The sequence below is a fragment of the Eptesicus fuscus genome, chromosome 5 (genome assembly GCF_027574615.1).
Source record: "Eptesicus fuscus isolate TK198812 chromosome 5, DD_ASM_mEF_20220401, whole genome shotgun sequence".
In the NCBI taxonomy this organism is placed as follows: domain Eukaryota; kingdom Metazoa; phylum Chordata; class Mammalia; order Chiroptera; family Vespertilionidae; genus Eptesicus; species Eptesicus fuscus.
The window spans coordinates 66,600,567-66,627,670 of record NC_072477.1 but is presented as its reverse complement, the minus strand read 5'-3'; the positions used below and the strand labels follow the sequence as shown (position 1 = coordinate 66,627,670).

Below are 27,104 nucleotides of genomic sequence, written 5' to 3'. Positions count from 1 at the left end.
AGGGGGAAGAGGGATGCAGAGGGGTTACGGCCAGGGCGGGGACAAGATTTCTCGGGTGGGGGTAGCAGCTGGGGGATTGGGACTTCAGGGTCGGGTCACCATGGGATGCGGGCTCAGGCTATGCAGACGAAGAAAAAAAATACAAGAAGCCCGGAAAGAAAACCACCACCCGCCACCACCCTTGGCACCGTACCCCTCCCCCCAGGCCCCACCACTCCCCGCACCGCCTCCCCCAGCCGCCTCGTGCTGCCCCCTGCGTTGGGACGACCGACCCACGGTTCTGATTGGCCGGAGACTGGGAGGGGGAGCCGAGGGCCGGATTGGCTGGCGGGGCCAGCGCAGGGCGGGGCGGCTGATTGGCGGAGCTGGCCGAGGGGCGCTCCGCTGATTGGCTGGGGACGAGGAAGCAGGAAGGAGGGTGGCGGAGGCTCCGCTCTTGGGGAGTTTGTGGAGGAGCCGCGAGCGGCGTAACGGATCCCGGAGCCCGGCCCCCGCCGCCCGCCCGTCCGGCTGCCTGCCCCGCCCGTCCGGCCCTCACCGTCCGCCCGCCTCGGCGCGCCCGCCCCCCCGACGGCCCCGCCCGGCCTCGGCCCCCGCTCCGCCCGCCCGGCCCCGGCCCCCAGGAGGAGGCGCTGACGCAGCAGCGTGGAGCCCGGGAATTGAGCGCCCCCGGGGGGTTCCAGCCGCCGGATTCCAGCCCGGCTGGGGCCTGCGGGCGCCCAGAGCCGCGCCGTCCGCGCCACCGTCCCGGTGAGCTAAGGGCTGGGGTCGAGTAGGGGGGAAGGGGCGAGTGGGCAGGAGAGAACGAGCAAGGGAGGCGGACGAGTGAAGGGGAGATGACCGGCCGCCCGTCAGCGCGCCCCACCGAGAGCGCCGCGCCGCCGCCCCCGCCAGCCCGGGAAGGGACGGACGGACGGACGACGCGAAGCAGGTGCGGCCGCCCGCTCACTCGCGTCGCCTCCCTCCCCGGGGTCCGGCGCCACAGTCCCGCCATCGGGGAGCGCGGCACGCTTCGAGGTGACAGCCCCGGGGGCCTCTCGCTTCGATGGTCGGGGGCGGGGTGGGTGGCGGCCGCAGGGTGGCAGCTCGGCCGTGCGGCGGCGGCGCGGGCGTCCCGGGCCGCGGAGGGCGGGAGGACGCCGGTTGTTTCCTCGCCGCTGCGTAGCCGGCTCGCCTCCGAGTGCGCGGGCGGCGAGGCCCCGGCCCCCCCGCGCCGCGCCCCCTTCCCCCGCCGCACCCCCTCCCCCATCGCGGTCCCCGAGGCTAGGGGCCGAGGCCGGGGGCGGCGCCGCGGGATTGCCCGCTCTGGGTGGGGGGCGCTCTCCCGCGCTGGGAGCTGACCGGTTATTGCTGGATGGGGGGCAGGGGATGGGGGCCGCGCCGGGGCGGGCGTTAGTGTAGACCCGACCGGATCGGACTGAGAGGAAGGGAGGCGCCGAAGACGGAAGGGAACCGGTTCGAGAAGCGAGTGTGGGCCGCGGGAGGCCCGGCGGGGACCGTGCAGAGCGGCGGCCGAGTCCGAGGTGGGGCGGAGGGATCGAAGTTGTCAGACCGCCTCTAAGTGACAGCAGGACCCCGTGCTCGCGGCCCGGCCTGGTCCTGCCCTGCCCGCCTCGCCGCCGCTCCTCTGGGGCCGGGTCAGGTCGGGCCCAAGGGGCCCGCTCGGCGTTGAAGCGCCGGACAAAGGCGGCGCCGGAGCGGGCGCAGGTGGTGGCGTCGGGGAGGGGAGCGGGTCCGAACGACCCACCCCGAGGGGCGGGCGGCAGGCCCGTACTCTGCCCCGAGGACTGCGGGGGGCCGGGGTGCCCGCCGGGAGGAGCTGTGGCACTGGTTCACCGCCCAAGCCGCGGATCGCCTTGAGGTTCTAGAAAGAGTGGGGGTCGACCCGGTCAGGGTGGAGGGGCACAGGAGCAGAGGTGAGGGAGCGAGTACTGGGGGCCTGGCAGGTAATGACGAGGTTGCTGAACTCACCTAGGCAACAGTCCTGTGAACCACTCCAGCCTGCCAGGAATGAGGCTCTCAGCAAGCGGTCTGCCCCTGGGCAGAGGTTTAATCCCACCTGGGACATCTCCCAGTCACCCACTGTCGACAGTTTTAAGAGGACAGACATCAGTTGCATTGAGGACTAGGAGACACCCTCCAGATGTACTCCAGCAATCCATCTACAACTGCTTTCAGCACTTTTTTTTTTTTTTTTTGCCGAAGAAGGTACCCACATAGGGAAATGAAAAGCTGTTTATAAATCTAGGCAGAAATTTAATGATTAAATAAAAAAGGCTTCCAATCCCTTTTCTTTGTGCCACCTGAGGGACTTTACTTCCTACTTTTCTCCATCTCATGTCTTCTCCAAAAGGGCCCCAGAGGGACAACATGTCCTGGAGGGACAGCCCTGTACTTGGCCAGCTGGAGGACACTTTGGAACCAGTGGCTTAAGCTATGAGTTCCTCTGACCCCACCAGTGACCATCTCTAAACTAGATGCTGTTTTCCCATTTGTAAAAACCCACTCAGAGCTCCCCTCACGTGATCCTAAAATGGAAGAGTTGGGAACGCAAAGACAGAGACTCGGGGTGTTTAGAATGCAGACTTTTGCTGAGAATCCGGGTTTGAGTCCCACCTCAGAGAGGTGTTGGTTAGGAGCTGCTCCCAGCTGTGGTTGGCTGTAATCTCACTCTGGGAAAGCTGCCTGTCAGCCTTGCTTAGTATGGGCACGGAGTTAATTTATGCCCACTCTCCATCTTCCCCAGGAGGGTCTACACCCCGGCCTGAGTGAAGTTGAGGCTTGTGGGATGAGATGCGTTACCTCATGTGAGAGATTAAAGTTTGTTCTGAGATAATTTAATTGTATGTCTAAGATTCAGAAATGATGAAGGCCCTCGTGCCTGGTCTGGAGCTATACAGTATGTGATTTCTCTTGGTGGCAGTAAGAAGAGGGTAACCTGGTCTGGCCACTGGATGCAAAGGGTAATTAATTGCCACAACAGTGGTTTTCCTCTTTGGCAGCCTCTTACCTGACAGGAGTCTCATGTCAGTCAGCTCAAGTGTTTAGGAGGGTTTACTCTGGAGAGGTTAGCCAGGAGAGTTTCTGTCTTTTATATCTCCCTCCTTTTCTTCCTTCCTGTTGTCCTGCTGTTCCCATGTCAGACCTGTGTTGTCATGGCCTCCCCTTTCCTCTGGCTTCCTCTGGTCCATCTGACCCAGTCTCTCCACAGCTGCTAGGTCATTCTTCCTAACGCACTTCTTCCCCCTGTCACTCCCCTGTCCAAGGACTTGCAATGGCTCCCATTTCCCTGCAGCCTGATCCCTGACAGTTCCCCTGTGACTCTCCTCTAGCCATGTCACCCACATTTATCTTCCTTTGCTCCTGCTGCTTTCCACAGTTGTCCCCAGTGAAGAGCCCTTTGCCTTCCTCTCCGCCAGCCTAAACCCTACACCTCCATCCTCTCCCTGTCACTCGGACCTCTCCAGGCCAATCTTGAGTGTTAAACGTACGTGTGTGTGTGTGTGTGTGTGTGTGTGTGTGTGTGTGTCAGTGTGTGTGTGTTTTGTGCCCCCGTAGAGTGCTATTGCTTTTATTGAATGAGTAAAAGCAGTTGACTGCTTAGTTGGGTGGGAACAGACGGAAGCCTTCCCTTCTGCTTTCCCAGCCATGCTCAGTGTGGAGCCCTTCGTGTGGTTTCCAACCTTTTCTGTCAAAGGTTTATAGAGGGGCATCTTCGGGATGCTTCAGCATGGGGAACAAATGAAATTTAGCTGTTTCTGATATTCTGGCTGGTGAAGAATCTGTCATGGATTGCTCACATGACACCATATAGATATGAATTAGAAAAAGACTATAATCCTGTTTTTCTCCTACCTCACCAGGCCATTCCCTTCACCCGGCTTTGCTGCTCTTATGCAATCTTCCTGTTGTCCATGCTAAATGAATCCATATGTTTTATCTCTTCTCAATCCTGGGTGTAAATAGGGAGAAAACAGGGTTCTGACAACAAAAAAGAAAAGGATTCCTGGGTTTGACCCATGGATGGGACTTTGGGCACTGGTGTTGGAAGAGGTGTTTATAGGGGCATTGCTGACATGGGAGGTAGTGTTAGCCCCATCCTGGACCCCTCAGAAAGGAGAGCTATGATCCCAGCTGTCTCAGAACTTCAGTTTTTATTTACCGTCAACCCTGGACCATGGGGGAAATGGGAATGAGGACTGGTGACTGGTTTGAGTCTAGACATTGAAAAAATAAATTCTGCATCCATCCCCTTTCCCCAAAACCTCCCTTTTGTGCCCCAGTTTGATGATTAATGGACCAGCATTTCCCTTCCAAGCTGGAAGGCTACCCCTCACAGTTGCCATGGCAATGTAGACCGCTCCCCGTCAATTAAAAAAAAAAAAAATTCCTACTTCTCTCCTTGCTTCTGTAGCAGGAGACAAGCTACCTCAGAATGTAGTTCCTGGGCTCTCTCCTCAGCTACTCAGGCTGTTTTTGCTGTGTGTCCTAGAACATATCCCTTCCTCTATTTCTCGGGTTTTCCTTAGTTTCTTCACCCTGAGCAAATTGTGCCCCTCTTAGATCCAACAAACCCTGAAATAATTCTATGAAGAAGCAGAGAAAATTAATATTTTTTTATTCATCTGCCATGCAAATGAAAAAACCAGAAAGAGCCCTCTTCTAACTTTTTCTTTGGGGTTAAAAAAACAACCCTCCACACCTTCTCTGGTATATAGGGGCATAAGTTGGGGAACATTTTGACATCCATAAAGGAAGTTTCAGTAAACCTGAAAGGAATTCAGCTTCCCAATATACTTACTTTACATTGGCATTCCTTAGGGATTTTTCAGTTTATGTATTTTCATTCATCTCTGCCTCTCTGTCCCAATATTCAGGAGGACTTGTGTGTTTTTATTTTATCTGTTCTTATTCCTCTTGGCCTTGCTTGGGCAACATCTGGCCTCAGTGCCCTGTTGCAAGGTGAGTCATTAAAGAGAAAAAAATCTTAAGGGAAAAATGTCTCTGGAATTGAGAAGTAGCCTGTGTTGAACTAAGGCTGCCAGCCGAAGCTGCCAGGTTTATAGAGCATTATACAGACAGCCCCAACATTAAAGGGCCTCCTTTTTATGAATGGGTTGGGAAGAATGTAAATAAAGCAGCATCTCTCAATGGGGAAGCATTTTACATAAGCAGCACTACCCCAGTCTAAGTATTTATGGGCATTGCTAGCACAATCTGGCAGGACTCACTTGTTTTGTGAACTTGCTGATGTGCTTTGGAGGGACCAGGAGAGTATGCTTTGATACTCAGGGCAGACCCAGCACTCCTGCTCTGCAGGTCCTTGGCCTTGACTTGATGGGCCAGCTCAAGGCTAGAAGTGCCTGTTCACTCTGAGAAGATGGGAAATACAGAGTTTAATCAAAAGTTCATGATGAATGAAAGCACTGGCTCTGACGCCTGGGTTCCTGAGATTCTGCAGTTCCTGACGCTTTGTGCTGCTTCAGTCTCCCCAGAACAGGGGACAGAGAGGACCTGGATGATGAAATCTGGGCTGGTTTTATGGGAGGCACCTAACTGGAGTAAAATGGACTGGTTTGAATTTCAGTTTCTTTATGTTTCCCCTGCCCACCTCCTGGTACGGCCACTAATGAGCAGTAAACTGGCTAACAGGGAGGAAGAGGAGTGGCAGCTGGCCTACTCAGGACCAGATGAAGAGCTGCTGAGCACCAGCGGGGCCGGGGTTTCACTGAGGGGAACTGGTACCCTGCCTCAGGCAACTTGGTCTAGAAACTTGGGGATGGGAGAACTGTAGGTTTGGTGAGCAGGCCTCAGGGCCGTCCTGTCCAGGACTTCGTGTTGTGTCCTGTGAAGGATTTTCATCCAGATTCCATCTTTCCCAGTGTGATACACCTACAAGGGTGGTTGGTTACTCACCTGATTCAGTGTCCCCCCCACACACACACACCCAAAAAGATAAAAAAATAACTGTCCTTGAGGTCCTCTGCAAGCCTGATCTACCAGGAATAAAAGAATGGGTTTGTCTCTTAGCCTCTCTGAGATGTAAAATGGGAACTTTTTTCCACGGCACCATGACCAAGTTATCTGAATGAAAAAAATGACGAGTGACTTTTCTTAACAGGATGGATGCAGGCTGGAACTTGGGTTCTACATCTTCTTTCTCACATCAGTTTTTTCTAAGGGATTTGGGAGGAGGTGCTTCCCTGTCCTCAGTTAAGGCAAAGTGACCTGTTGCATTTCTGCTTTTTGTGACCTAGAGTGGTGTTGACTGCTCCTACTTCCAGTCCATCTCCACTGCCTGCTTGGGCCCTCCACCCTCCCTCGATGCAGCTTTCAGTTTCCTGCCTGCAGAGGAGAAGGGTGGACCACACTTAGGCCCTTCTCCAACTGCAGCTACCTGTCTGAAATGTTTGGGGGAATTTCAATTTATTAATCATATTCTTATTTGGACAAGTAGGGTAAAGGTGAATTATCCGTTTTTAGAGGACCTTTATAGAAATCATGGGAAAGGTGTTAGGGTGCTGCTTGATCCAGGATATCCTGACAAGTATGCCAGAAGGGAAGATTGATATTTCTACTATAGACCCTCCTCAGAAGTGACGGGTATCTCCTGTTGTGTGCCTGGAGGGGTTCACACAGTTTGGACATAATGTAAAAAATAATTATAAAATTGATGAAATGACTGTTAGACATGATCTTCAGAGAAAATTGAAAGGACTTGGATTTATTCAGTTCCAAGGGAGGTGGCCAAGGGGCAGTTACTATGTCTTCTCACATTAAGGTGGCTGTTGGGAGCATGACCAAATGTCAGTCTTCATTGCAGTTCACACTGGAGGAAGGATATCGTACCTGATTAAAGGTGTCATTAGATGTGGGAGGGAACCCTGTAGATTTTTTTGGATTTACCATAAAATCAAGACAAGATGCTTTTGAAGCCTTTGCAAAACCCTTTCTAGGATATGAAATGGCTTTGTTTTCAAAAACTGCATGTAAGCCCTAGCCGATTTGGCTCAGTGGATAGAGCATCAGTCTGAAGGGTCCCAGGTTTGAGTCTGGTCAAGGGCACATGCCTGGGTTGTGGGCTCATTCCCCAGTGTGGTGTGTGCAGGAAGCAGCCGAGATCAATGATTCTCTCTCCTCATTGATGTTTCTATCTCTCCCTCTCCCTTCCTCTCTGAAATCAATAAAAAATATATCTTTTTAAAAGGGGCATGTAAGAATTTATTGGGATCTTTGAGCAGACTTTTCTGTAGAAAGTTGGTAAAATTATGTTTATGTTTGTAGCTCCCCGATGCAATTTAATTGGAATACACCTTCAATTCTTTTATGATGAAAAATGAGGAAAAACTATTAATGTGTTGATGCCAATAATTAAAACAGCACAGAAAAACAAAATTGAATTTGCAAGTTGAACTTGAATGTTGGTCTGTGACCCAGCAGCTGTCCTCTGTTGCAGGGGTGGTGTACAGAAGGTAAAAGAATTTGCCTCTTTGTACCACCGTTTTCTCCTTTTTCAGATGGGGTAATAACTATCCTGTGAGGACAAATGAGACTGAATGTAATGTGCTTAGCTGGCGGCAGGCGCATAGTGAGTGCTTGACAAACATGAGCCATCCTGTTATACTTGAAGCCTCTGGTGGATCAAGAATTCCCTACCTTGCACACTTAGGGGATTCAGGGACTGAGAATGCTAACTCTGGTTCTTTGCTACTGAGTTGACCTTAATATTCATGACATTCTTTGTCTTGATAGAATTGTGCCTCTAGCACCAACCTTGCTCTTTTAATGGTTTGGGATAAGAAGTGAATGAGGTCCCTGGCCTTGACTCGATGGGACAGCTCATGGCTAGAAGTGCCTGTTAACCCTGAAAAGATAGCTGGGCAGGTTGGGAGAGAGAAGAAAGAGGATGGTAGTGAAAGAGGGTTGTGCAGTGTAAATATAAGAGATTTCCTGAAGTAGTCCTATTGAACAGGCTTACACTGAAGAGGCTCCCGGGGACGGGGGAAAGTTTGAGGGTCAGAGTTTCTTGTCCTGGGCTCCAAGTGATGCCATTAGTCTAGAGTAGAAATATTATATGGGACTAGAGGCCCAGAGCACGAAATTCGTTTGCGGGTATAGTCCCTAGGCCTGGCCTACGATCAGGGCCATCTTCCCAGCTGCCCACAGCTGGCCCTGCCCCCTGCCAAAACCCCGGTTCCCCTTTTGCCATAGGGTGATCAGGGCCTGACGGCCGGGGGAAGGGACTGAGAGGTCAGCTGTTACTGCCCGCTCGCCAGCCCTGCCCCCGCTGCAGGTTGCCCTCTGTGTGGGGCTACCAGAGCCTGCCTGATCACCCTAACTGCTCTCCCCTGCCAGCCTGATCACCCCTAACTGCCTCTGCCTCGGCCTCGCCACCATGGCTTTGTCCAGAAGGACCTCTGGAAGATGTCTGATCTAATTAGCATATTACCCTTTTATTAGTATAGATGGGACACGTGGGCAGCCAGATCTTCATTCATTAAGTTCTTATTAAGTCCTGTGGATGGGATTTAGTGGTAAGGAAAACAGAGCCTGCCTGTGCCCATAGAGCTTACATCCTAACGGTGGTGGCACTAATAACTTAGTTAATTAGTTAGGTGTAAGATACTCAGTTGGGTGTCCATAACTCTGGTAGGCTCTGCTTTGTGGTTCTGCTGGTGCTGGTGGAGCATTGGGAAGGCCTGTCTTGGGTCTTGTTCCTCATGGCTGGTTGATTCAGGAGGTTAGCACACCTGCTGGAGATGCTGAGGGCAGAGCTCCCATCTCTGCCTGGCTGGACAGTTTCTTCTGTCCAGGACAAGGGAGCACTTCCAGTCTTGGCAAGCCTTCTTAGAAATCTAAATTGTTAGTTCTTGGAGTCTCCTGGTGGTTAAACCAACACATATCCTTTGCCACTCCTGGGTATGGGCCTGGAGCAGGCTGGTGAGCTATTGTGTTTTTTGGAGAATGGTGCATTAGTAACATGAGGTTTCCACCTGATTCTGCTGAGAGGTGTTGCTGAGCTTTGGGGAACCCAGCCCTATTTCTGTTTTATTTATCCCACATTGTTAACTGCCCAGAACAAATGGGTCTTGCTTCAGGAGGAGATTTGCTTCTGGCTCAGCCTGGGCACTGCTGGGTCTGGGTGGGAGAGGCTGAGGAAGCTTAGCCTGGGCTCCGTGTCCCCCTCCTGAAATGTCTCATGGAACCAGTAGGACAGAGTCTGAGGAAAGGGGCATTTGTCTCCTGCCTCAAAAAGACTTCAGCTTTTGTTTGTTGCCCCTTCCTGCATCCAAATGTTTGTGAAGCCAATTTCTCAGTGCTGCCCACTCTCTACTGGGCTTTTGTTCCGCCAGTACACCTGGCATGAAGGAGGCCCTCTTGTCTGAATGAAGTTCTGGCTCAAGTGTGCCCTCGGTGAAGCTGCAGTGGAACGAGAGCTCTCTCCACTGAGTTCCAAGCACTTCATCACAGTCCCTGTCACACTCTCTTGCCTTCTGTCTTCCTACCAGCCCAAAGTTCCCAATTTGTTAGGCTTTTTTTTTTTTTGCATGTTTCTTTCAGCACTTAACCTAATACTTGAAATATAGGGAGAAAGAATGAGCTTGTATTGAGCACCTTTTGTATACCAGGCACTCTGCTAGGCACTTGACACATTCTTATTTAACTTGATCCTCATAACAACCTCGTTGTGTAGACAAGGAAACCAAGGCTCAGAGAAGTTCAGTTCATTGGCCAAGCCCACTAGGATTAGCAGCAGCACCAAGAGGATTCCAGCAACATGTGAGCTTTGCCTCCACTGTGTTGAGCCATGGCAAGTGGTCAGCGAATGTTGGCTGACTGAGCAAGGGTCACAGAGGTGCCATGGGCCTGGGAATGAGCCGCGGTGCTCTGGCTTAGTTGGACCCACACCTACAGGTATAGGTCTGCCTCGGCCATATAGGAGCTGTGCACTGGGAAGAAGCTAGGGGAAGGCAGATTGCTTCAAGTAGGGGTATGTACCTTTAGAGAAAGCCATAAAGGCTAGCTTTGTACTGTACCTGATTACTTTCTAATTTGTCAGGTTAGAGTTTCTTAAAGCAGAGCACTGTTGTATGACTAAAATACAATGCTCTCTGCCCACTGTCCTAGCTCAGGGGTCTGTGTGTATACATCAACTTCTAGATCTGAGGGTACACTGTCTCTCTCTCAGCCCACTATGTGTAGGAAGGACCTTGCCCTACGAATAGGGCACTGGCAGTTTCCAGTGAGGAGGAGATTCCACCAACTCTACTGTTAATATACAGGGGTGGGCAAAAGTAGGTTTATAGTTGTTCATATGGAAAATACAAAAATTAATAAATAAGATTAAACTGTTTTGAATACTCACAACTGTAAACCTAATTTTGCCCACCCCTATAGGTTTATACTTAATTACTATTCTAACATAAAATGGGGGAGTCCCACTTTATTATAATCTGAGTTAAAACTCCCTTCCTTCCCCATTAATATTTGTGTTCCTTTACGGCAGGGGTGGGGAACATCTGCCCTGTGGGCTGTATAGGCCCGAGAAATCATTTGGTCTGGCCCTGCCAGGGCATTAGAGGTGAGTTAATTAAATGTTTGACCAGCCCATAGAACATCGGCCTGTGGACCGAAGGGTCCTGGGTTCGATTCCGGTCAAGGGCACATACCTTGGTTGCCGGCTCCTCCCTGGCCCAGGCCCTGGTTGGGGCTCAAGCAGGAGGCAATCAATTGATGTAGTTTCTCAACATGGATGTTTCTCTCTGTCTTTCTCTCTTCCACTATCCCTAAAAATCAATGAAAGAATATCCTCGGGTGAGGATTAACAAAACAAACAAAAATGTTTGACCAAATATAGCAGGCTAATTTTTAAATTGATAATTTGTATGGCCTGCAAATGATGTTATAAATATCCAAATGGCCCTTGGCAGAAAAAAGGTTCCCCACCCCTGCTTTAAGTTACAAGCTTGGAGCCAGAGTTAGTGGAGGTTCTGAATACTTGGGTGCAGTTCTGGGCCTGTGTGTCTGGGCTGTCCTACTGGGATGGCCAGAGTGGACACAGGAGTAGGCAAAGACAGGGCCAGCTGCACCCCAGACCCCACGTGGTGTGGGTATGGATCTTCCCAACCGGGCTGCTCCTGTGTCACTGGGCTCCAGGGAGCCCCCAGTGTGAAGGGTGAGGAGCAGGTGGTCTGACAGCCTGTAGATAGGCTTGGTGCCTCTAGGAGACAGGCTCAGCTCTTCAAATGGCTGCCAGACCTAAGGGCATCTATAACACAAGCAGAGTCCAGGGGGTTCAGGCCGGTTCTCTTTGGGTGGGAGCCCCTTGCTTCCTGCCCAGGTGTTTGTAGGATCCTAACCTGATTTGATGGTGAATTGAGACCCTGAAATAGTGAGTAAGGCAGAATGGGCACGAGGGAGCTGGGGCCCTGGGGCAGTCAGATGGCGGGAACAGGCAGGATGCAAGCCCTCTGACCCCATTCCTGGGCCTTTAGCATCTGAGGAGCTCCTCTTTCACTGTAGTTGTTTCCCAGTGTGGAGCTGTAGTTCAGGGTCTCTTGGGATACAGTTTTTGCCCCTGTGCTCTTGCTGTATTATAAACCAAACCTCCCCACAATTCACCCCACAGTGGATCCTGCATGGGAAAGAAGCAGTGTCTCCATCAATCTCTAAGGTTGACACTTGGGTGTTTTTAGTGGACTAGTAGCAAAGCAGAGTTGAGGTGCAGCCTGGGTCTTCAGATTTCCCACAGAGGAAGCTTGATTCCTGTGGGGAACCACTGAGGCCCAGGGCAGGCCTACCTCTGTCTGTGGGTTTGGAAGTGGGGAAGGATGTTGGTTCCTACCCTTGTAGGTTTGTGCACAGTGACTCTATCATCCTTACCATCACTCTTAAGTAAGGTTCATTTTGGTGTATCCTTTTTAGATGAGGAATCTGGAATTCAGAGAAGAAAGTTGCTCTGAGGGCCAGAGCTGGCCTTTAAATCCAGGTCTGCCTGACTAAAAGATTTGGTTCTTTTTACTCTACCCGCTCTTGGGGATACCAGCCACATCTGTGTTCCTCACATGATCATAAGAATTTCAGCAGCTTCACCTCTCTGTTTTTTCATGAAATAGCATCAACTAAATTAAAATGAACAGGAACCTGCCTTTGTGCTCTTGCTCTTCTCTGATAGAAGATTGAAGAAACTCAGTGCTCATGAGAAAGTGTTATTCCTTCAGTAGGGAAGGGAGGTGATTCCAAGAGAGATTGCAGAGGAAGGCAGTAGTTAACTCAGTGCCAGTTCTGTGGCTTTAGGTATAATTGGGAGGTGGCTTGAGTCAGGGCTCTTCTTGGACCTTTCTCTGGTGACCAAGTGGGTCCTTATCTAACACCCTCTTGAATACACCCCTCCCATTAAAAATAAATAAAAACGCCTGAAGGGCAAAATTTTTTAAAATTGAATGAGAAAGAGGGAGAGAAAGACACATCAATTTGTTATTCCACTTATGCATTCATCGGTTGATTCTTGTATGTGTCCTGACCAGGGATTGAACCCACAACCTTGGCATGTCAGGATGACCCTCTAACCAACTGAGCTACTTGGCCTGGGCCTGAAAAGCAAAATGTAAAATGCAGTGGATAAGAAAGGTTTCAGAAAGGGCAGTAGGGCAGAGCCCCAAGTCTGGGGGTGGGGTGTGTGGCCTAGAGCTGGGTAAGTAAAGGGAGAACCTTGGCCAAGGCTCAGGACCTTTTCCTGCTATAGACCAACCTCTGTTCTCTGGACCTGCCTATTCAGGTTTTCCCCTCAGTCTGTCCTACAGGCCACACTTCTCCAAGCCGCTGGCCCTCCTTTGCTCACACCTTGGGTGTGCTCTACCTGGCTGGTGAGGAGTGGGTGCACAGTGCTGCTGAGGCTTGAGGGCAAAAGACCAGTCCTCCTCCCCTTTCTATTTCTGTGGAGATGACTTCCCCTAGCAGACCCTTCTTTGACACTCCAGCTGGGCCTGATCTCCCCCTTGATTTCGAGACCTGAAGTGCCTGGGGCTGAGATGGCTCCTTGGCTGTCTGTAGAGAACACTTGTGATTTTGCCCCTGGCTGGGGTGGCTCAGTTGGTTGGGCATCTTCTCATGCAATGAAAGGTTGCTGGTTCGATTCTTGATCAGGGCACATGCTTGGGTTGTGGGCTCCATCCTCAGTAGGGGTATTGCAAGAGCCAGCCAAGTGATGTTTCACTCTCACATCAATATTTCTCTTTCTCTCTCTCTAAAAATCAATGAAGTAATCGACCAAAGACCTTGTATGCATATATGTATAACCCATGGACACAGACAATAGGATGCTGAAGACCTGGGGGGGAGGGCAGTGTCAGGGGGGGCTGGAGAGGGTCAATGGGGGAAAAGGGGGAACATATATAATACTTTCAGCAATAAAGAATAATATTTTAAAAATCAATGAAAATGTTTTTTAAAAATAGAGTACACTTGGGATTTTGGACTGAACATGGTAGTTAGCTATTTGCTCTTCAGAGCTGGGAATAGTCAGACTGGTTTTCATCAGTGAGAGCTTGCTTGACATGATCTAAGTGAGTAGTAATATGCTCTGGGAAATCCCTCCTAGGAACCTTCCCCCAAGGGGACCTGGACTGCCTGTGCCTGGGAGGACAGGGCTTCCCAGAGAGGAAGAGGGTAATGCTGAGAGAACCCAGGCACCCTGTCTCTTGCAGTTATAGAAGTTCCTGGTTGAGCTGGTGTATAAGTGGGAGGGGCAGGAGAGCAGAAGGATTGGCAGAGCTGGAATGAGAACCAAGCCTACTGCTTTCCAGGGTTGTCTTTCTCCAAGGAGTTGGGTCACCCCCTGCAGGCCAGGAGCCCCCTCCACCCAGTTCCACCTGGGAAAGGGGGAAGCTGTAGCCCCAGCTTCAAAGCATGACTCACACTTGCTCTCCTCGGTTTGGAGTGCAATGAAGCAGGCAGCAGAGACCCCAGCCTCTTCTCAGGGTGATGAGTGACATTGCAGCCTTAGGCACCACATGAAAGTTAAGAGTTGTTTTGCAATGTGCCTTTGATGGCCTGGGGTGTTTTTAGTGGATGACGGGATTTGGCAGAATCAAGGGAGGCTAGCAAGAGGCTCTTATGCTTGATTTGGAAATGTGACATGTCCTCTATGATTTAGAGGCTTCCCTGGATAGTCAGCCAGAGATTCAGGGCATCAGTATGGAGGGATTGGAGACAGGAGGGGGGCAGGGGGTGTCCCTGAGGGACTGGAGGTAAAGAGAGGGATACTCTACAGGGCAGGGGAGAAGCAGGGACAGACCAGTCACCCTCAGTTAAGAGCTCTTTTGCTCTTCCATTTTCCAGGCTTGAAAGCACCTCCCTGTGCTCCCTCTCCTTCCCATCTACCCCCTCCTTGCTCTGTATTTGTCCGTGTCCTTAAAGGCCACGAGCCCAGGTGACCTCAGCCTTGGCTCCCTGCCATTGTCAGGCCTGACTCCTCTGGTAACTTGGGGCCTATTTAGGGGCTTTGGCCCCTGCTCCGCTGTCCTCCATCTCCAGGCCCTCTGGGGGTGGGAGAGGGCTGGGTCTAGGCTTTCCTAGGAAATACAGATGTGTTTCTCCTTGTTGCTGCTCCTCCACCTCTGGCACAGGGGTATCCTGCATTTGAGAAAAGGGCTCGTGAGTTATAAGTAACTGGGGTGCTTTTAAGCATGAAAGGATACATTGCTAATCAGCATGCTGAGCAAACAGGGATGAGTGGTCACCATGATTAGAAGCAGGAGTCTAAAGGAGCCTAGCAGATGCCTGGGATGTTTGAGGACCTCTCCTGTCTGCTTCAGGAATGCATGGATTTACCTTCTGTGACTCTGAGTCATGCCTGGGGTCTGGTCTCTGGGCAGTGGCAGGTTCCCCACATTGTGGCCAGAGCAACCCTGGGCATGCTGCTTCTCTTTTCCAGTTTCCACGCTCTTTCTCAGGCATGAGGGACACCCATGCTGCCCTGGTTTTCTGAGCATTCTGTCTCAACTAGTGCAGCGTGTCTCAGGAGAGTTGGTACTCAGTGACCCCAGCCATTGACCCCAGGACACTGGAGCTAGCTGGGAAGGGCTCTGGAATCCCTGGGAGCCCTCAGGCCTGGGACTTTCAGGGTTAAATCTTGGCCCAGCAGGAGTTCTCCCAGCTCCTGAGTTAGAGTGAGTGTGAATAACAATTACAGTGGGAAAATAAAGCTGGAAAGCCTAGGTCTACTGGATGGGGAAGGGGTTGCAGGGTGCCAGGGCGGGCAGAGCCTAATTTGGCACCTTACTTGGCAGCACCTTGCTTTGGGTTGGGGAGTAGGTGAGGAGTAAGCCACTCAGTAGTCTATGACCACCGACAACTCCCCTCCCCACTACTCTATTGCCTTGGCCATAACAGCTTCTAGCACACACCTAGCTCTGGCCTCCCTCATTCAGAATGGGGTCCAGGCTGCCCCAGGCATGGTGGGGACGGGGGGAAGTGTTTGACAAGCAAAGTTAGGGGATGGTGCCTGGGCATGGGCATTTTTTTTGTTAGGGGCTCTGGGCTTCCTGGTACTCGCACCATCCTGCCTCTTGCCTGGAGTCTTGCCTATCAGTAGAAGACCTGCAGGATAGGGCAGGATTAACAAAACGATTCCATCAGCCTCCTGAGTTAGTTCTTCTCCATGATACTTTCTTTTCCCAGCTCTTAGTGGCTGTTGGGGGCGTCTTTAAAGATGTACCACACTAGTGTGTGGTCTCTGTGTTTTCCCCCAAAAAATGCTGGCCGTGGCTTTACTGACATCCCTTCCCTAGGCACTGGCACTATTTAGGCTGCCCTTCCCTGGAATCCCCTGAGTCAGGGTGGGTCTGGTTCCTAGGGCTGACTGAGACCTCCCCTGACCACCGACTCCTCAAAGCCAGACCTTCACCCTTCCTTGACTTTTTCAGCAAGACCGGATTATAGCTGTCAGTCCTACGTGCTCAGCAGGGCGTCCTCACAAGCTGACTCTGCCTCCTCCATGGCCCAGCAGGCAGCTTCCTCATCTCAACTCCTCACGGTCCATCTCCTTATCATCCTGTGGCCAATCTCAAAAGCCCCATCAAGGGGGAGGGAGTTGGTAATATTTTTGAAGAAATAGATGGACTCCCACCACCCAAACCCCCATCCTTGGTTCAGTGTCTTCAGAGCCTCTTCCTGGCTAGAGAAGAGTAGCTAGCTGGAGAAAAACAGTCAGAATTAAGAGCTTTGCCCCTAGTTGCTCCTGTCTTCTGACCCTGGGGCCTGCATTGCTCTGTAGGCTCTTAGTTCAAAGAAGGGCCCTAGGCTGAAAGAAGAATGGGACAGCCCTAGCTGGTTTGGCTCAATGGATAGAGCGTTGGCCTGCAGACTGAAGGGTCCCAGGTTCGATTATGGTCAAGGGCACATTCCCAGGTTGTGGGCTCAATCCCCAGTAGGAGGGTGTGCAGGAGGCAGCCAATCAATGATTCTCATCATTGATGTTTCTATCTCTTCCTCTCCCTTCCTCTCTGAAATCAATAAAAATATATTTTAAAAATAATAAAAAATAAAAGAACGGGGCAGCCATTCCTTGCACAGCTGCTAGTACCCTGACCTCATTGAACTTTTACACTCTGGAAGAGGATCCCATGAAAATCCAGGCTGGTGATGGCGTGAGGGTAGGCCAGAGTTACTGTAGGTGGGGCTGGATAGGCTGCAGTGGGGAGAAAAAGCAGGGCAGGGCAGGCTTTTCTCATTGCCTTCCTTTTGTCCTGCAGATTGGAGGTACTTCATGACACACACTCGGAGGAAGTCCCTTCCCATGCTGAGTTCGGGCCCCATTGGCCGCCGGGAGCCCCTGCAAATGGAAGGCAGCAATATGGAGCAGGGGGCAGAGGGTATGGACCCAGGCATGCCTGAGAGCCCAGGGCACCCCACAGGGCGCCGCAAGAACTACCCACTGCGTAAGCGTCCCTTGGTTCCTGAGAAGCCCAAGGCCTGCAAAGTGCTGCTGACCCGCCTGGAAAATGTGTCCGATCCACGGAGTGCAGATGAGGCTGATGAGCTGCCCCCTGACCTTCCCAAGCCCCCCAGCCCGGATCCATCCAGTGAAGACACTGGCCTCACCCAGCCCCGCAAGCGGCGCCTGGCCTCCCTCAATGCCGAGGCCCTGAATAACCTGCTGCTGGAGCGAGAGGACACCAGCAGCTTGGCGGGCAGCCGCCGCAGTCGAGGGGGAGACCACCACCACAGTCGGGACCGTGACAGGGCCACTGGAGGCTGGTCTTCCAAGAAGCGGCCACGGCTGGAGGACCGCGGAGGAGAAAGTCGGGATCTGTCCCCAGAGCCAGCGCCGGATGAAGGTGCCCGCCGAGATGGTGACCTAGCTCCCAAGAGACTGGCCAGCCTGAATGCAGCTGCCTTCCTAAAGCTGAGCCAGGAACGGGAGCTACCCCTGCGGCCACCTCGTGGCCACCCAGAAGCAGACAGGCGCTCCACTGAGCCACCAGCACTGAAGGTTCTGAGGCCAAAGTGGGCCAAAGTCAATGGCAAGAACTATCCCAAGGCCCAGCAGGGGGTCGGCTCTGGGGAGGCTGCAAGCCCACCCAGCTGGCAAGGGTGCCCTGAGGAGCCATGGTTATCTGCAACCCCTCATGGACCATCCAGCCAGCTACCTTACCAGCCCCTGAGCAAGGCTCTGGAGAGCCCCTTAGGGCTGCGCCCCCACTTGCCCCTGCTGATGGGTGGACAGGCAGCCCTGAAGCCAGAGCCTGGGCGCCCAGGAGAGGAGTCACCTGCCCCCAAGCAAGAACTGCACCAACCCTCTTTTCCTACACCCCAGCTGTCCCTCCTGCCTATGCCTGGCAACCCCGCCGACTACAGTGGGCTGTGTGGTCGGCCTGAGCTCACTGCGCTAGGCAGCTTCTACCTGTATTGCAGCCAAGATGGGCTGCAGTGTGGGGGCTACTCCCCATGCCCCATGCTTCCCGAGGGCAAGCTGTCCCCAGTGGCTGCACCTACCGAGGGGCCCCTTGTGGCCCCGAGCTCAGTGCCTGCAGGCACCCCTTTCCTGCACCCTCCCTGGGGCTCTCACTACTGTTCCAGCGAGGATGCTGAAGTGAATGGCTATAGCATCTGTGAAATGCTGCCCCCTTCTCTTACCCACATTGGCACTACCTGTGGCGGCTGTTCCTACAAAATGCCTTTTGCAGCAGGTAAGCCTTCCTGAGGATGGGATGTACCAGAGAGTCTCTGAGAGACAGTGTCCCAGGAGCGTGGGCTGTGGGCTCCTTGAGGTATTACTGCATGGGAGGCAGGGGACTTTGAAAGGGGAGGACTTCCCTCATTTTGTGCCCCAAGCCTAGGAGCAGTTCCAGGAAAGGGGCCAGTGTTTAGCTTTTAGCAGCCCTGCTCTGTGCCCACTGTCTATGGAGAGATTCCTTGGCCTGACAGCATTGGCTGCCATAGGTAGCATTGTCATGGTGGAGGGGACAGGAGGGGCCTCTTCCCTCCCCATTGGGATTGCCAATCTTAGACTCTGAGTAGCAAGTTATTAAAATTAGGGCTTTTGCCAAATTGTTTCCATGTCCCTTCTGTCCTCCTTGAAGAAAGCTAGAATTCCTTACTTTCCAGGAGCCCAGACCATCTGCATGCCAGCCAAGTACGGCATTCATAGAAAGGGTAGGAGTTACAAGGTCCAGTAGGTGATGCCAGCTGCAGTAGAACAGCTTTACCCTGACTATACAGGCTTTGAAAGAGAAGAAGTGCCCAGACTTAGCATCACCTTGCTAGGGGTGGATAGGGTGGGCACACTCTAAGAACAGACAGAGTTCCCTGGCACTGACAGGGCGCTCTCAGGGCCTGTGGCTTTGGTGTCTGCCTTCCTGGCAAGACCCAGACACCTGAGAGGCTCGTGATGCAGCTGATGAGACACCCCCACAGTGATCTCTCTCCCCCCAAATTGGCAGGAGTGTCCTCACATACCTCTCCAGGCTCCCTTCCTGGCTCCTGAGTGGAAACAAGGTGATCAGAGCCATCCTGGCTGGCAAGTTGGCCCTGCTGCTGGTGAAGTGAGAGGCCAGGCCTTCCCAGGCTTCCCCTCCCCCACACCCCTCTTGTAGGGGGTCTATAAAACAACTTTATAGACCAGTTGACTCTGGCCAGACTGGTTGTTTCAGCTTCTGGTGTGAGTTGGAGTTCTAAGAAATGAGAACAGGCTTCTTCTCGGGCTTTTTCTCTTTTGGACCGCTTTCCAAGTCTAGACACCTAACCTGTGGGACCCAAGGTCCTTACCCTCTTGTCCTAGGACCGTATGTAAGCACCATGTGCCAGGCACTGTTCCAAAGCACTTTACAGATGGGAGGCCACGTGGCATGTAATTGAGCATAGACTGTGGAGTGAGATGTTGTCTCCCACTTCCTTAGTCACGTGACTGGAACCAGCCAATAACTATTCAATGTCCCAGTTTCTTTAATTGTAAAATAGGAATAATAGTACCTGCCTCATAAGGTTGTTGTAAGGATGAGGTGAGTTAATACATTGATAAGAAAAACACCTAGAACAGACTACATATTTGCAACTACTATTGCAAGGCACTGAGAGGTCAAGTGACTTGCCTGAGGTCACAAGTAAGTGGCAGGTTTGGGATTCATATCCTGAGCTGACTGATTCTAGCTCCTCTGCTCCTAAGCACTGTGGAAGCCTTAGAGAAGATTAAGTCACAGCTAGAAAAGCTATTCTCATTATCCACCGCCTTTCTTTCAGGTTAGAAGGGGAGATGGAGATGTCTGTGGCCCAGTCTCCAAGGTCAAGAAAACCCTTGGCTATCCACCTTAAAGGCCCCTGACCCAACTTGTCACCTCAGTAGCCTTTGAGTTCACACTTAGAATTAAAATAGAAGCAGGCTCTGAAAGCAGAGAGGCCAGGGTGGGGTTACTGCTTGTTCTTACTTGTCCTGACCTTCTTTCTCCTTTTCCCAGAAGGCTGCAGGTCCCTGGGCCAGCTGGAATTTCCTCTTCCAGAAGCTGGCCACCCAGCCTCACCTGCCCATCCCCTCCTGGGATGTCCTGTGCCCAGCGTGCCACCTGCAGCAGAGCCCGTCCCTCATCTTCAGACACCCACCTCAGAGCCTCAGACAGTAGCCCGTGCATGCCCTCAGAGCGCCAAGCCTCCTAGCGGCTCCAAGTCAGGTTTACGCACAGGCTCCAGCTGTAGGCACACTGTGAGGAGCAAGGCTGCCCGCAGGCCCAGCCACCCCAAGCAACCACGTGTCCAGCGCCCACGCCCACGCCGCCATCGCCGCCGCCGCACTAATGGCTGGGTACCTGTTGGGGCTGCCTGTGAGAAGGCTGTCTATGTCTTGGTGAGTACCAACTCTTAGCAGATGGAGGAAGAGAGGGTGACATTGGGGACATAGGACTTGAAGTGAGTTGCGTCTCAGGAATCCTGGCTCTAGCTACTCTGAAAGGTGACAAGGGGCTCCAGCTCACTTGTGTTCCAGGAACCAGTCATGTTGGCCCAGCCTCCTCCCCTGTCCTGTACTGTGCACCTCGGGGAGGTCAGAGGATGCACACAGACACAGCTGGTGGCTGCCATCTCTGTCTCTGACTCTCAGGGAAATTATCTGAAGTGTTTTAATCTCTCATCCCTGCTCAGGCTGTCCCTTCTATTCTGGATTTTAAAATGGAGGACTTTCACTCATCCAGGTGGCTCAGTTGGTTGGAGCGTTGTCCTGTACACCGCAAAGGTTGCGGGTTCAATTTCCAGTCAAGGCACATTCCTAGGTTGTGGGTTCAATTCCCTGTATGGGAGGCAACCAATCAATGTTTCTCTCTCTCTCAAATCAATAAAACATATTTTCATTTTCAGCCCTAACCGGTTTGGCTCAGTGGATAGAGCGTCGGCCTAGGGACTCAAGGGTCCCAGGTTCGATTCCGATCAAGGGCATGTACCTTGGTTGCACGCACATCCCCAGTAGAGGGTGTGTAGGAGGCAGCTGATTGATGTTTCTCTCTGATCAATGTTTCTAACTCTCTCTCCCTCTCCCTTCCTCTCTGTAAAAAAAATCAATAAAATATATATTTTTAAAAAAACAAAACATATTTTCATAGAGCCTTTTTGGATAAGTATGTGTATGGAAAACTTGGATAGGCAGAGAAAATCGGTGATATAAGAACATCTGGGATGATGAAAAGAATGTCAACTAAAATTTATTAAGCACTTCTGAGGTGCCAGAACTGTGCTAATTACATGCATTATCCACTTTCATCCTTACCACTACCCTATGAGGTACATACCCCATGTTTCTATAATTATCCTCATTTCACAGATGAGGAAACTGAGGCTTAGCAGTAGTAAGTAATTTATCTAAGGCTGCACCACCTACAGTGGTGGTTGAAGGCCAAACCTGGACTAGCCGATTAGGAAGCTTGAGGACCTACCCAGTGCTGGGGATAGGAGTGAGCGAGTCGGTTATTGGGTTATGGTAGTCAGGGTGCAGCCCCACAAGCCTTTTTATATCATTGCTTTATTGCACAGGATGAACCAGAACCAGCCATTCGAAAGAGCTACCAAGCGGTGGAGCGACATGGAGAGACCATTCGAGTCCGGGACACTGTCCTCCTCAAGTCAGGCCCACGAAAGACGTCTACACCTTATGTGGCCAAGATCTCTGCCCTCTGGGAGAACCCTGAATCAGGTACGTACCCTCCCCCTTTCCGCGCACACGCCTGGAGTTTGACCTGGCACTGGTCTCCCGTGTTTTGGGCACAGTCTGCCTTCCACTCATCCGGGGTCTGTCTGCTACTGAGGGCTACAGACTGATAGCCTTGTCGCTTAGGTTGGATCAGCTCATTAACCTTTCCAGCCACCAGAACCTGGGCACCTCTCCCCCTTCCTCACCTGTCATTGCCCCCCCCCCCCCATACCTAATGGCATTCCAGGCTTCTGAATGCCAGGCTTGGCTTGAGGCAGAGGCTCAGCACTGGCCCAGCACTGAAGTTGGATGAGCCTCCAGGGCAAGTGGCCAGCCTGCCTGCTGAAGTAACTCTGGGGTTGCCAGCTCAAGCTATGACTGCTTCTCTTGTACCCCCAGGAGAGCTGATGATGAGCCTCCTGTGGTATTACAGACCAGAGCACTTACAGGGAGGCCGCAGTCCCAGCATGCACGAGGTGAGTTACCAGGCAAATGGAACGGGGAAGGCAGGGTTTGGCAGGAGAGGTTGTAGCCTAAGGAGTTGATATAGGGTAGACAGCCGTGGGTAGTCAAGTCCCTAGACTTGTTACCTTGGATATCAGAGAACTTGAGGAAGGGCCTGAGTTTCAGCCTCTTTTCCCCAATTCATGTTTCAAAGGGTTAGGGCAGTGGTCGGCAAACTCATTAGTCAAGAGAGCCAAATATCAACAGTACAACGATTGAAATTTCTTTTGAGAGCCGAAAACTGACTTCTGCGCATGGGCCACGAAGTTTCAATCGCACTGTACGTGCGCACCCGCACGTGTTATTTTGTGGAAGAGCCACACTCAAGGGGCCAAAGAGCCGTATGTGGCTTGCCAGCCGCAGTTTGCCGACCACTGGGTTAGGGGAAGTGGAGCGGCATACCTAGCCCCCTTTGATGCTGTCTGCAGCATGAGAGGAGGGGGAGAAAGACTTCCTAACATTCCTTAGCTCCAGACCCAGTCTGTGCTAGAAGTGGTAATACCCTCTGGGTGTGGTGCCTGCCCCCCACTCCCCATCTGAGCCTGCTTTTACTCTTTCCCTCGGGGACTTTTTGGGAAGATGCTCACTGACTCCCCCTCCTCCCCTGGTTGGGGTTAGGAAGCTTAATGACGGGCTGGAGGGGGCACCTGGCTTCTCCGGGTCCTCCCTCAGAATCTGGGAGGAATGCCTTGGGGTTCCAGGTGAGGAGCAGTTAGGCTCACATTCCAGGGAAGCTCCCCGGCTTTCTGGGCACTAGCTGGAGTGATCTCAGGTCAGGAGTCTCAGCAGAGGGGTTAACATCCACTTTTTCCCTGGAATTAGGTGCTTCTAACCCTGGTAACTGATCTCCTCTCTCCCCTTGAGCCTTTGCAGAATGAAGTCTTTGCATCGAGACATCAGGACCAGAACAGTGTGGCCTGCATCGAGGAGAAGTGCTATGTGCTGACCTTTGCAGAGTACTGCAGGTGGGTGGTGCCCTGTGCCTCTGGCTAGCCTCTCCCCTCAGACTCTTCAGGGCGATTTGGGGGCTGCCTGTGATCCCCAAGGGGATCTCACTGGGCCTGACCTCCCAGAACGTTCTTCCTTACAGCCTGCTTCTGTCATCTAATATTTTTAGAAGAAAAAAATAGTTGCTTGTCTGAGGCAGAGTGGTTGGACAGAATTGGGGGTGTTACAGTACAGCTCTCAGAAAACACCAAGGAGAATTGGCAGGTGGTCATGAGGGAGGCCCTGGCAGGTGTGTTTCCCCAGTGACAGACTGGCAGTTGTCAGAGCGGGTGTAGCCCCTAGGACAGGTGAGAAGGCAGCACCAGCCCAAGTGGGGGTCGAAAGCTACTTTCCAGCTCTCTGAGCAGGGTAGGGTGGGGATGGGAAGGGGTGGTCTTTCTGCAAATGTGGCTTTGTAAAGGTGAATGGTATGTCACTGCAGATTCTGTGCCATGGCCAAGCGCAGAGGCGAGGGCCTTCCCAGCCGAAAGACAGCACTGGTGCCCCCCTCTGCAGACTACTCCACTCCGCCACACCGCACAGTGCCCGAGGACACGGACCCTGAGCTGGTGTTTCTTTGCCGCCACGTCTATGACTTCCGCCATGGCCGCATCCTCAAAAACCCCCAGTAGCCTCCTCCTGCCCACGGGCAAGTGGGGCTCGGGGCAGGGAGCATTGCTTGAAGCACAGCACTTGGTTAAGGGGCCACAGGGACCCGAGGTTGCTAGCCTGTGGTTCTCTTGGGGGGAGGGCAAGGGCCCCTGTGGGTTCCGGGTCTTATGGGAGGGAAGGGGTATAAGAAAAGCATCAGAGCCCACAGCTTGGTCCAGGGTACCTCTCTGTGGTCCCTGGGCAGAGACTCCTGAAGAAGGCAGTCTTCCCTGAGGCTGGGCCAGGCTTGAGGGGCATGGGGCTCTGGGGGGAGGAGGAGGTCCTGCAGGAACCAGGCCCAACAGGCCATTCTTTATCCTCCTCTGGCCCTTCAAGGGATAGTGGGAGCCAGCTTTACCTCACCCACTGTGACCTGCTGCTTCCCCATCAGCCTGGGACCAGCCTCTTTCAGATTCTAGCACTGCTCCCAGCTCATTCCTTTGAGGCATAAAGAGCCAGAGTCTGGCTTCCAGAGCATTGACTTCCTCTTCCTGGATTCAGGGCCTTTCCCTGGCTTTCCTCCTTTGCCCCTGCAGTAGCTCCTGGTGCTGGGACAAGTTACCTGGCCCTCAGAGTCATGGGTGTCAGCTTCCTGTTCGCCACCCAGCAGGTCTGGCTTCCCTGAAGTTAACTGATCGACATGGGGTTTGTCATGTTGGAGAGGGCAAAAGGGAGCTAGGAGGGGGTGGGGGACAGGGGCAAGGAAAATTGCTACCTGATTTATTGAAGATTTTTTCTCTTGCCTTACACTTGGAGGTTCTAGGAAACCTCTTGCAGAACTTCACACATGACTCTTCAAGCTACACCCACCTGAAATCAAACCTGCCTTTATTACAATATGTTGTCATGAGTCCATTTGTATTGTCCCACAGCATAGCAGATCCAGCCCCAGGGACAGCCCCATAAGGCAGCAAGCTGGGCTGGGACCCCAGAATCGGATAAGGCATGAAGTAGAACTGGGCTGAAAGGTGGTTTTGGGCCTGGGGAAGGCTGTTCTCTCTGGCCCAGCTGCAGTCCACAGTTTAGGTGAAGGCTCAGGATGGCCTGGAGCTCCTGAGCCTTATCGCCAGGCAGTGAGCCCAGTGCTGAATGGAAGCTGTCAGTGTGCTGTTTGGCCAAGAATGTCAGGAGCAGCAGCATTGCGGACTTGGTGTCTGGTGGGATCTTGTCATCAACCTGAATGAGACTACAGATGTGCAGGAGCCCAGCAGCCACATCTACAAACTGGTCAGGGCTGCTCTGGTATAGGAAACCGAAGCGGTGCCCTATGATGACCCACTCCTCCAAGTCCTCCTTCAGTGGCAGGGTATGCGGCAGGACAGCCAGCACCTGGGGCTCTGGCTTCCTTGTGGGACTGGCCATCAGTAGGTGGGTGAGTGCCCCACAGATACCATGGACACAATCATGATGCTCCCATGCCAGGAGGGTCAACAGGAGGCCCACCAGCTTGGGGAAGTATTCCTGGGCAGGCCCCTGTGATCAGCCAGCACACCCAGCCCGAAGATGGCATTGCTCCACACTTTGGAGTCTGCCTCCCAGGCAGCGCTCAGCAGGATGGGGAAGAGGCGGGAAACAAACTGGTCTGACTGAGGCAGCACCCAGGCCCAGAATAGACTCCCCACTGCCAAGGACTTCTCTGCCACTGTGCAGCCCCGTTTCGTCTTGCAGAGCAATAATGGCAAGGACCCAGCAAAGAAGGGGGCAAAAGCGTCTTCCCCAGCCGCAGCTGCCAGGGCAGGAATGGCCTCACCAGCGTCCTCTATAGCGACGTGGCGTCGTTTCAGCCTGGTCCTCGTCCTCATCAGTGCCCTGACAGGCTGTCTTCCTCTGCAGCATGGCCTTGACCATGTTGCAGAGCTCACCGAAGCACCCAGAGGGCTGCAATGTGAGGGTTCCACAGCTGCGCAGCACCCGTCAGGGCCCCAGCACGGCCATCAGCACTGTCACCATTGGGCACTCCCACTCCCCGTATACTGCCTGCATGTAGGACAGTACCACCTTGGCCAAGGTGGCCTGCAGAGCAGCAGCGTTGGGTTCTAAGGGGCAGCTCTGACAGGCCTTGTGCAGTGCACAGCAGAACTGACCCAGAGCCTCATGGGCTGCCTTGCACACACTCAGGTGAGGGCACTTCAGAGCTTTGAGTACTTCTTCAAAGATACTCTCCATGTAGGGAAGGGAGGCCACACTGGTGTTCCCCTTGCCCTGCCACCCCTCACCCTAGTCTTTTGTAGATTGCACTAATTTACATCCCAGTGAAAAAACAACACTGAATCAGTCCACAGACCTGCTGAGCTGCAGCCACTCACTCTAGGAACTAAAGACCCCATTTTGTTCTTGTTGCCCAGGGGCCCTGTTCTCACGCTGCTCCCCAGAGTAGATTAGGAGACTCAGCCCCCTGTTGTCATTTCCAGAACTAGGCCCTACTGTGAAGTTCTCTGTGGGAGGGCTGAAGCAGCCTGGTTCTTTCCTGTTTGTACCAAAGAGGAGCATGTGGGGAGAGGGAGAAGAGCCCTGTGTGGCTTGGGCCTGGTGCTGGGAGCCTGCTTGTGAGCACATCCCTGGGGGCAGGATCCTTCACCCCCACGCAGGGGCAGACACGGACCCAGCAGGCTGAGGAGGTAGCACTGGGTGAGGTCAGGCCAGGTTTGGAGGAGATGGAAGTGAATCCTGAGGGCACTCCCAGCAGCCCTGGCCCTATGCTCTTCCTGAGAAAACTGGGCTGCTCCTGCTTGGTCACTGAGGTGGGGGAGACCTGGATGTCTGAGGTGAATTTACACAGGGAAAGCCCAATCCCAAGCCTGAAGAGAAGGGGCTCGGGTTCCCTTGAATAGAATAAGCTGTTTGGAGGAAGGCATTGGTCCAGGAGGGCTGTGCAGTAGGAGAGGTTGGCAGAGTAGGGGCTCTGAGGAGCCGGTCGTGGAGCCTGCTGATTCCCAGGGTGCTGGGCCCTTGCCACCTAGGAGCCTAGCCCCACCCAGCAGGAGAAGTCCTCCCAGGTCTGCTGCCCAGAACTTAAATGCTTTTGAAATCTCTTAGATGTGGAAATATTTTTTCGAACCTGAAAATGCAGCTGGTAGAATTTCGATGGAGCATAATTCATGTAAAATATATTTTAGTTGATAATTTTGTAAAATGCACTTTTTGTGTGTGTCGACCCTGGTTTCTCAGATCTGTATTTCAGTGTTTACAAGGGAGGGAGGATCTTTCCTCACCTCCCTTTTGACAGAGATTAGAAGTACTTCTTTAAGAAAAATAAATTTGAGAAATTGTATTGATTTAGAAAAGGATCGTT

General features: G+C 52.7%; 1 protein-coding gene across 2 annotated transcripts; it reads left to right on the top strand.

The window, feature by feature from the left end:
- The first annotated feature begins 658 nt into the window (after positions 1 to 658).
- Positions 659 to 27,104, top strand: BAHD1 (bromo adjacent homology domain containing 1). Of its 2 annotated transcripts, none has more exons than XM_054716354.1 (7): positions 659 to 750; positions 16,755 to 18,191; positions 19,956 to 20,338; positions 21,514 to 21,673; positions 22,070 to 22,146; positions 23,039 to 23,139; positions 23,604 to 27,104. In XM_054716354.1, the coding sequence occupies exons 2-7, from the start codon at positions 16,769 to 16,771 to the stop codon at positions 23,791 to 23,793; spliced, it is 2,334 nt and encodes a 777-aa protein (XP_054572329.1). In that variant the 5' UTR covers positions 659 to 750; positions 16,755 to 16,768; the 3' UTR covers positions 23,794 to 27,104. The 2 variants fall into 2 exon arrangements, with proteins under 2 accessions (XP_054572329.1, XP_054572328.1); XM_054716353.1 differs by having other exon boundaries at positions 699 to 750; positions 23,048 to 23,139.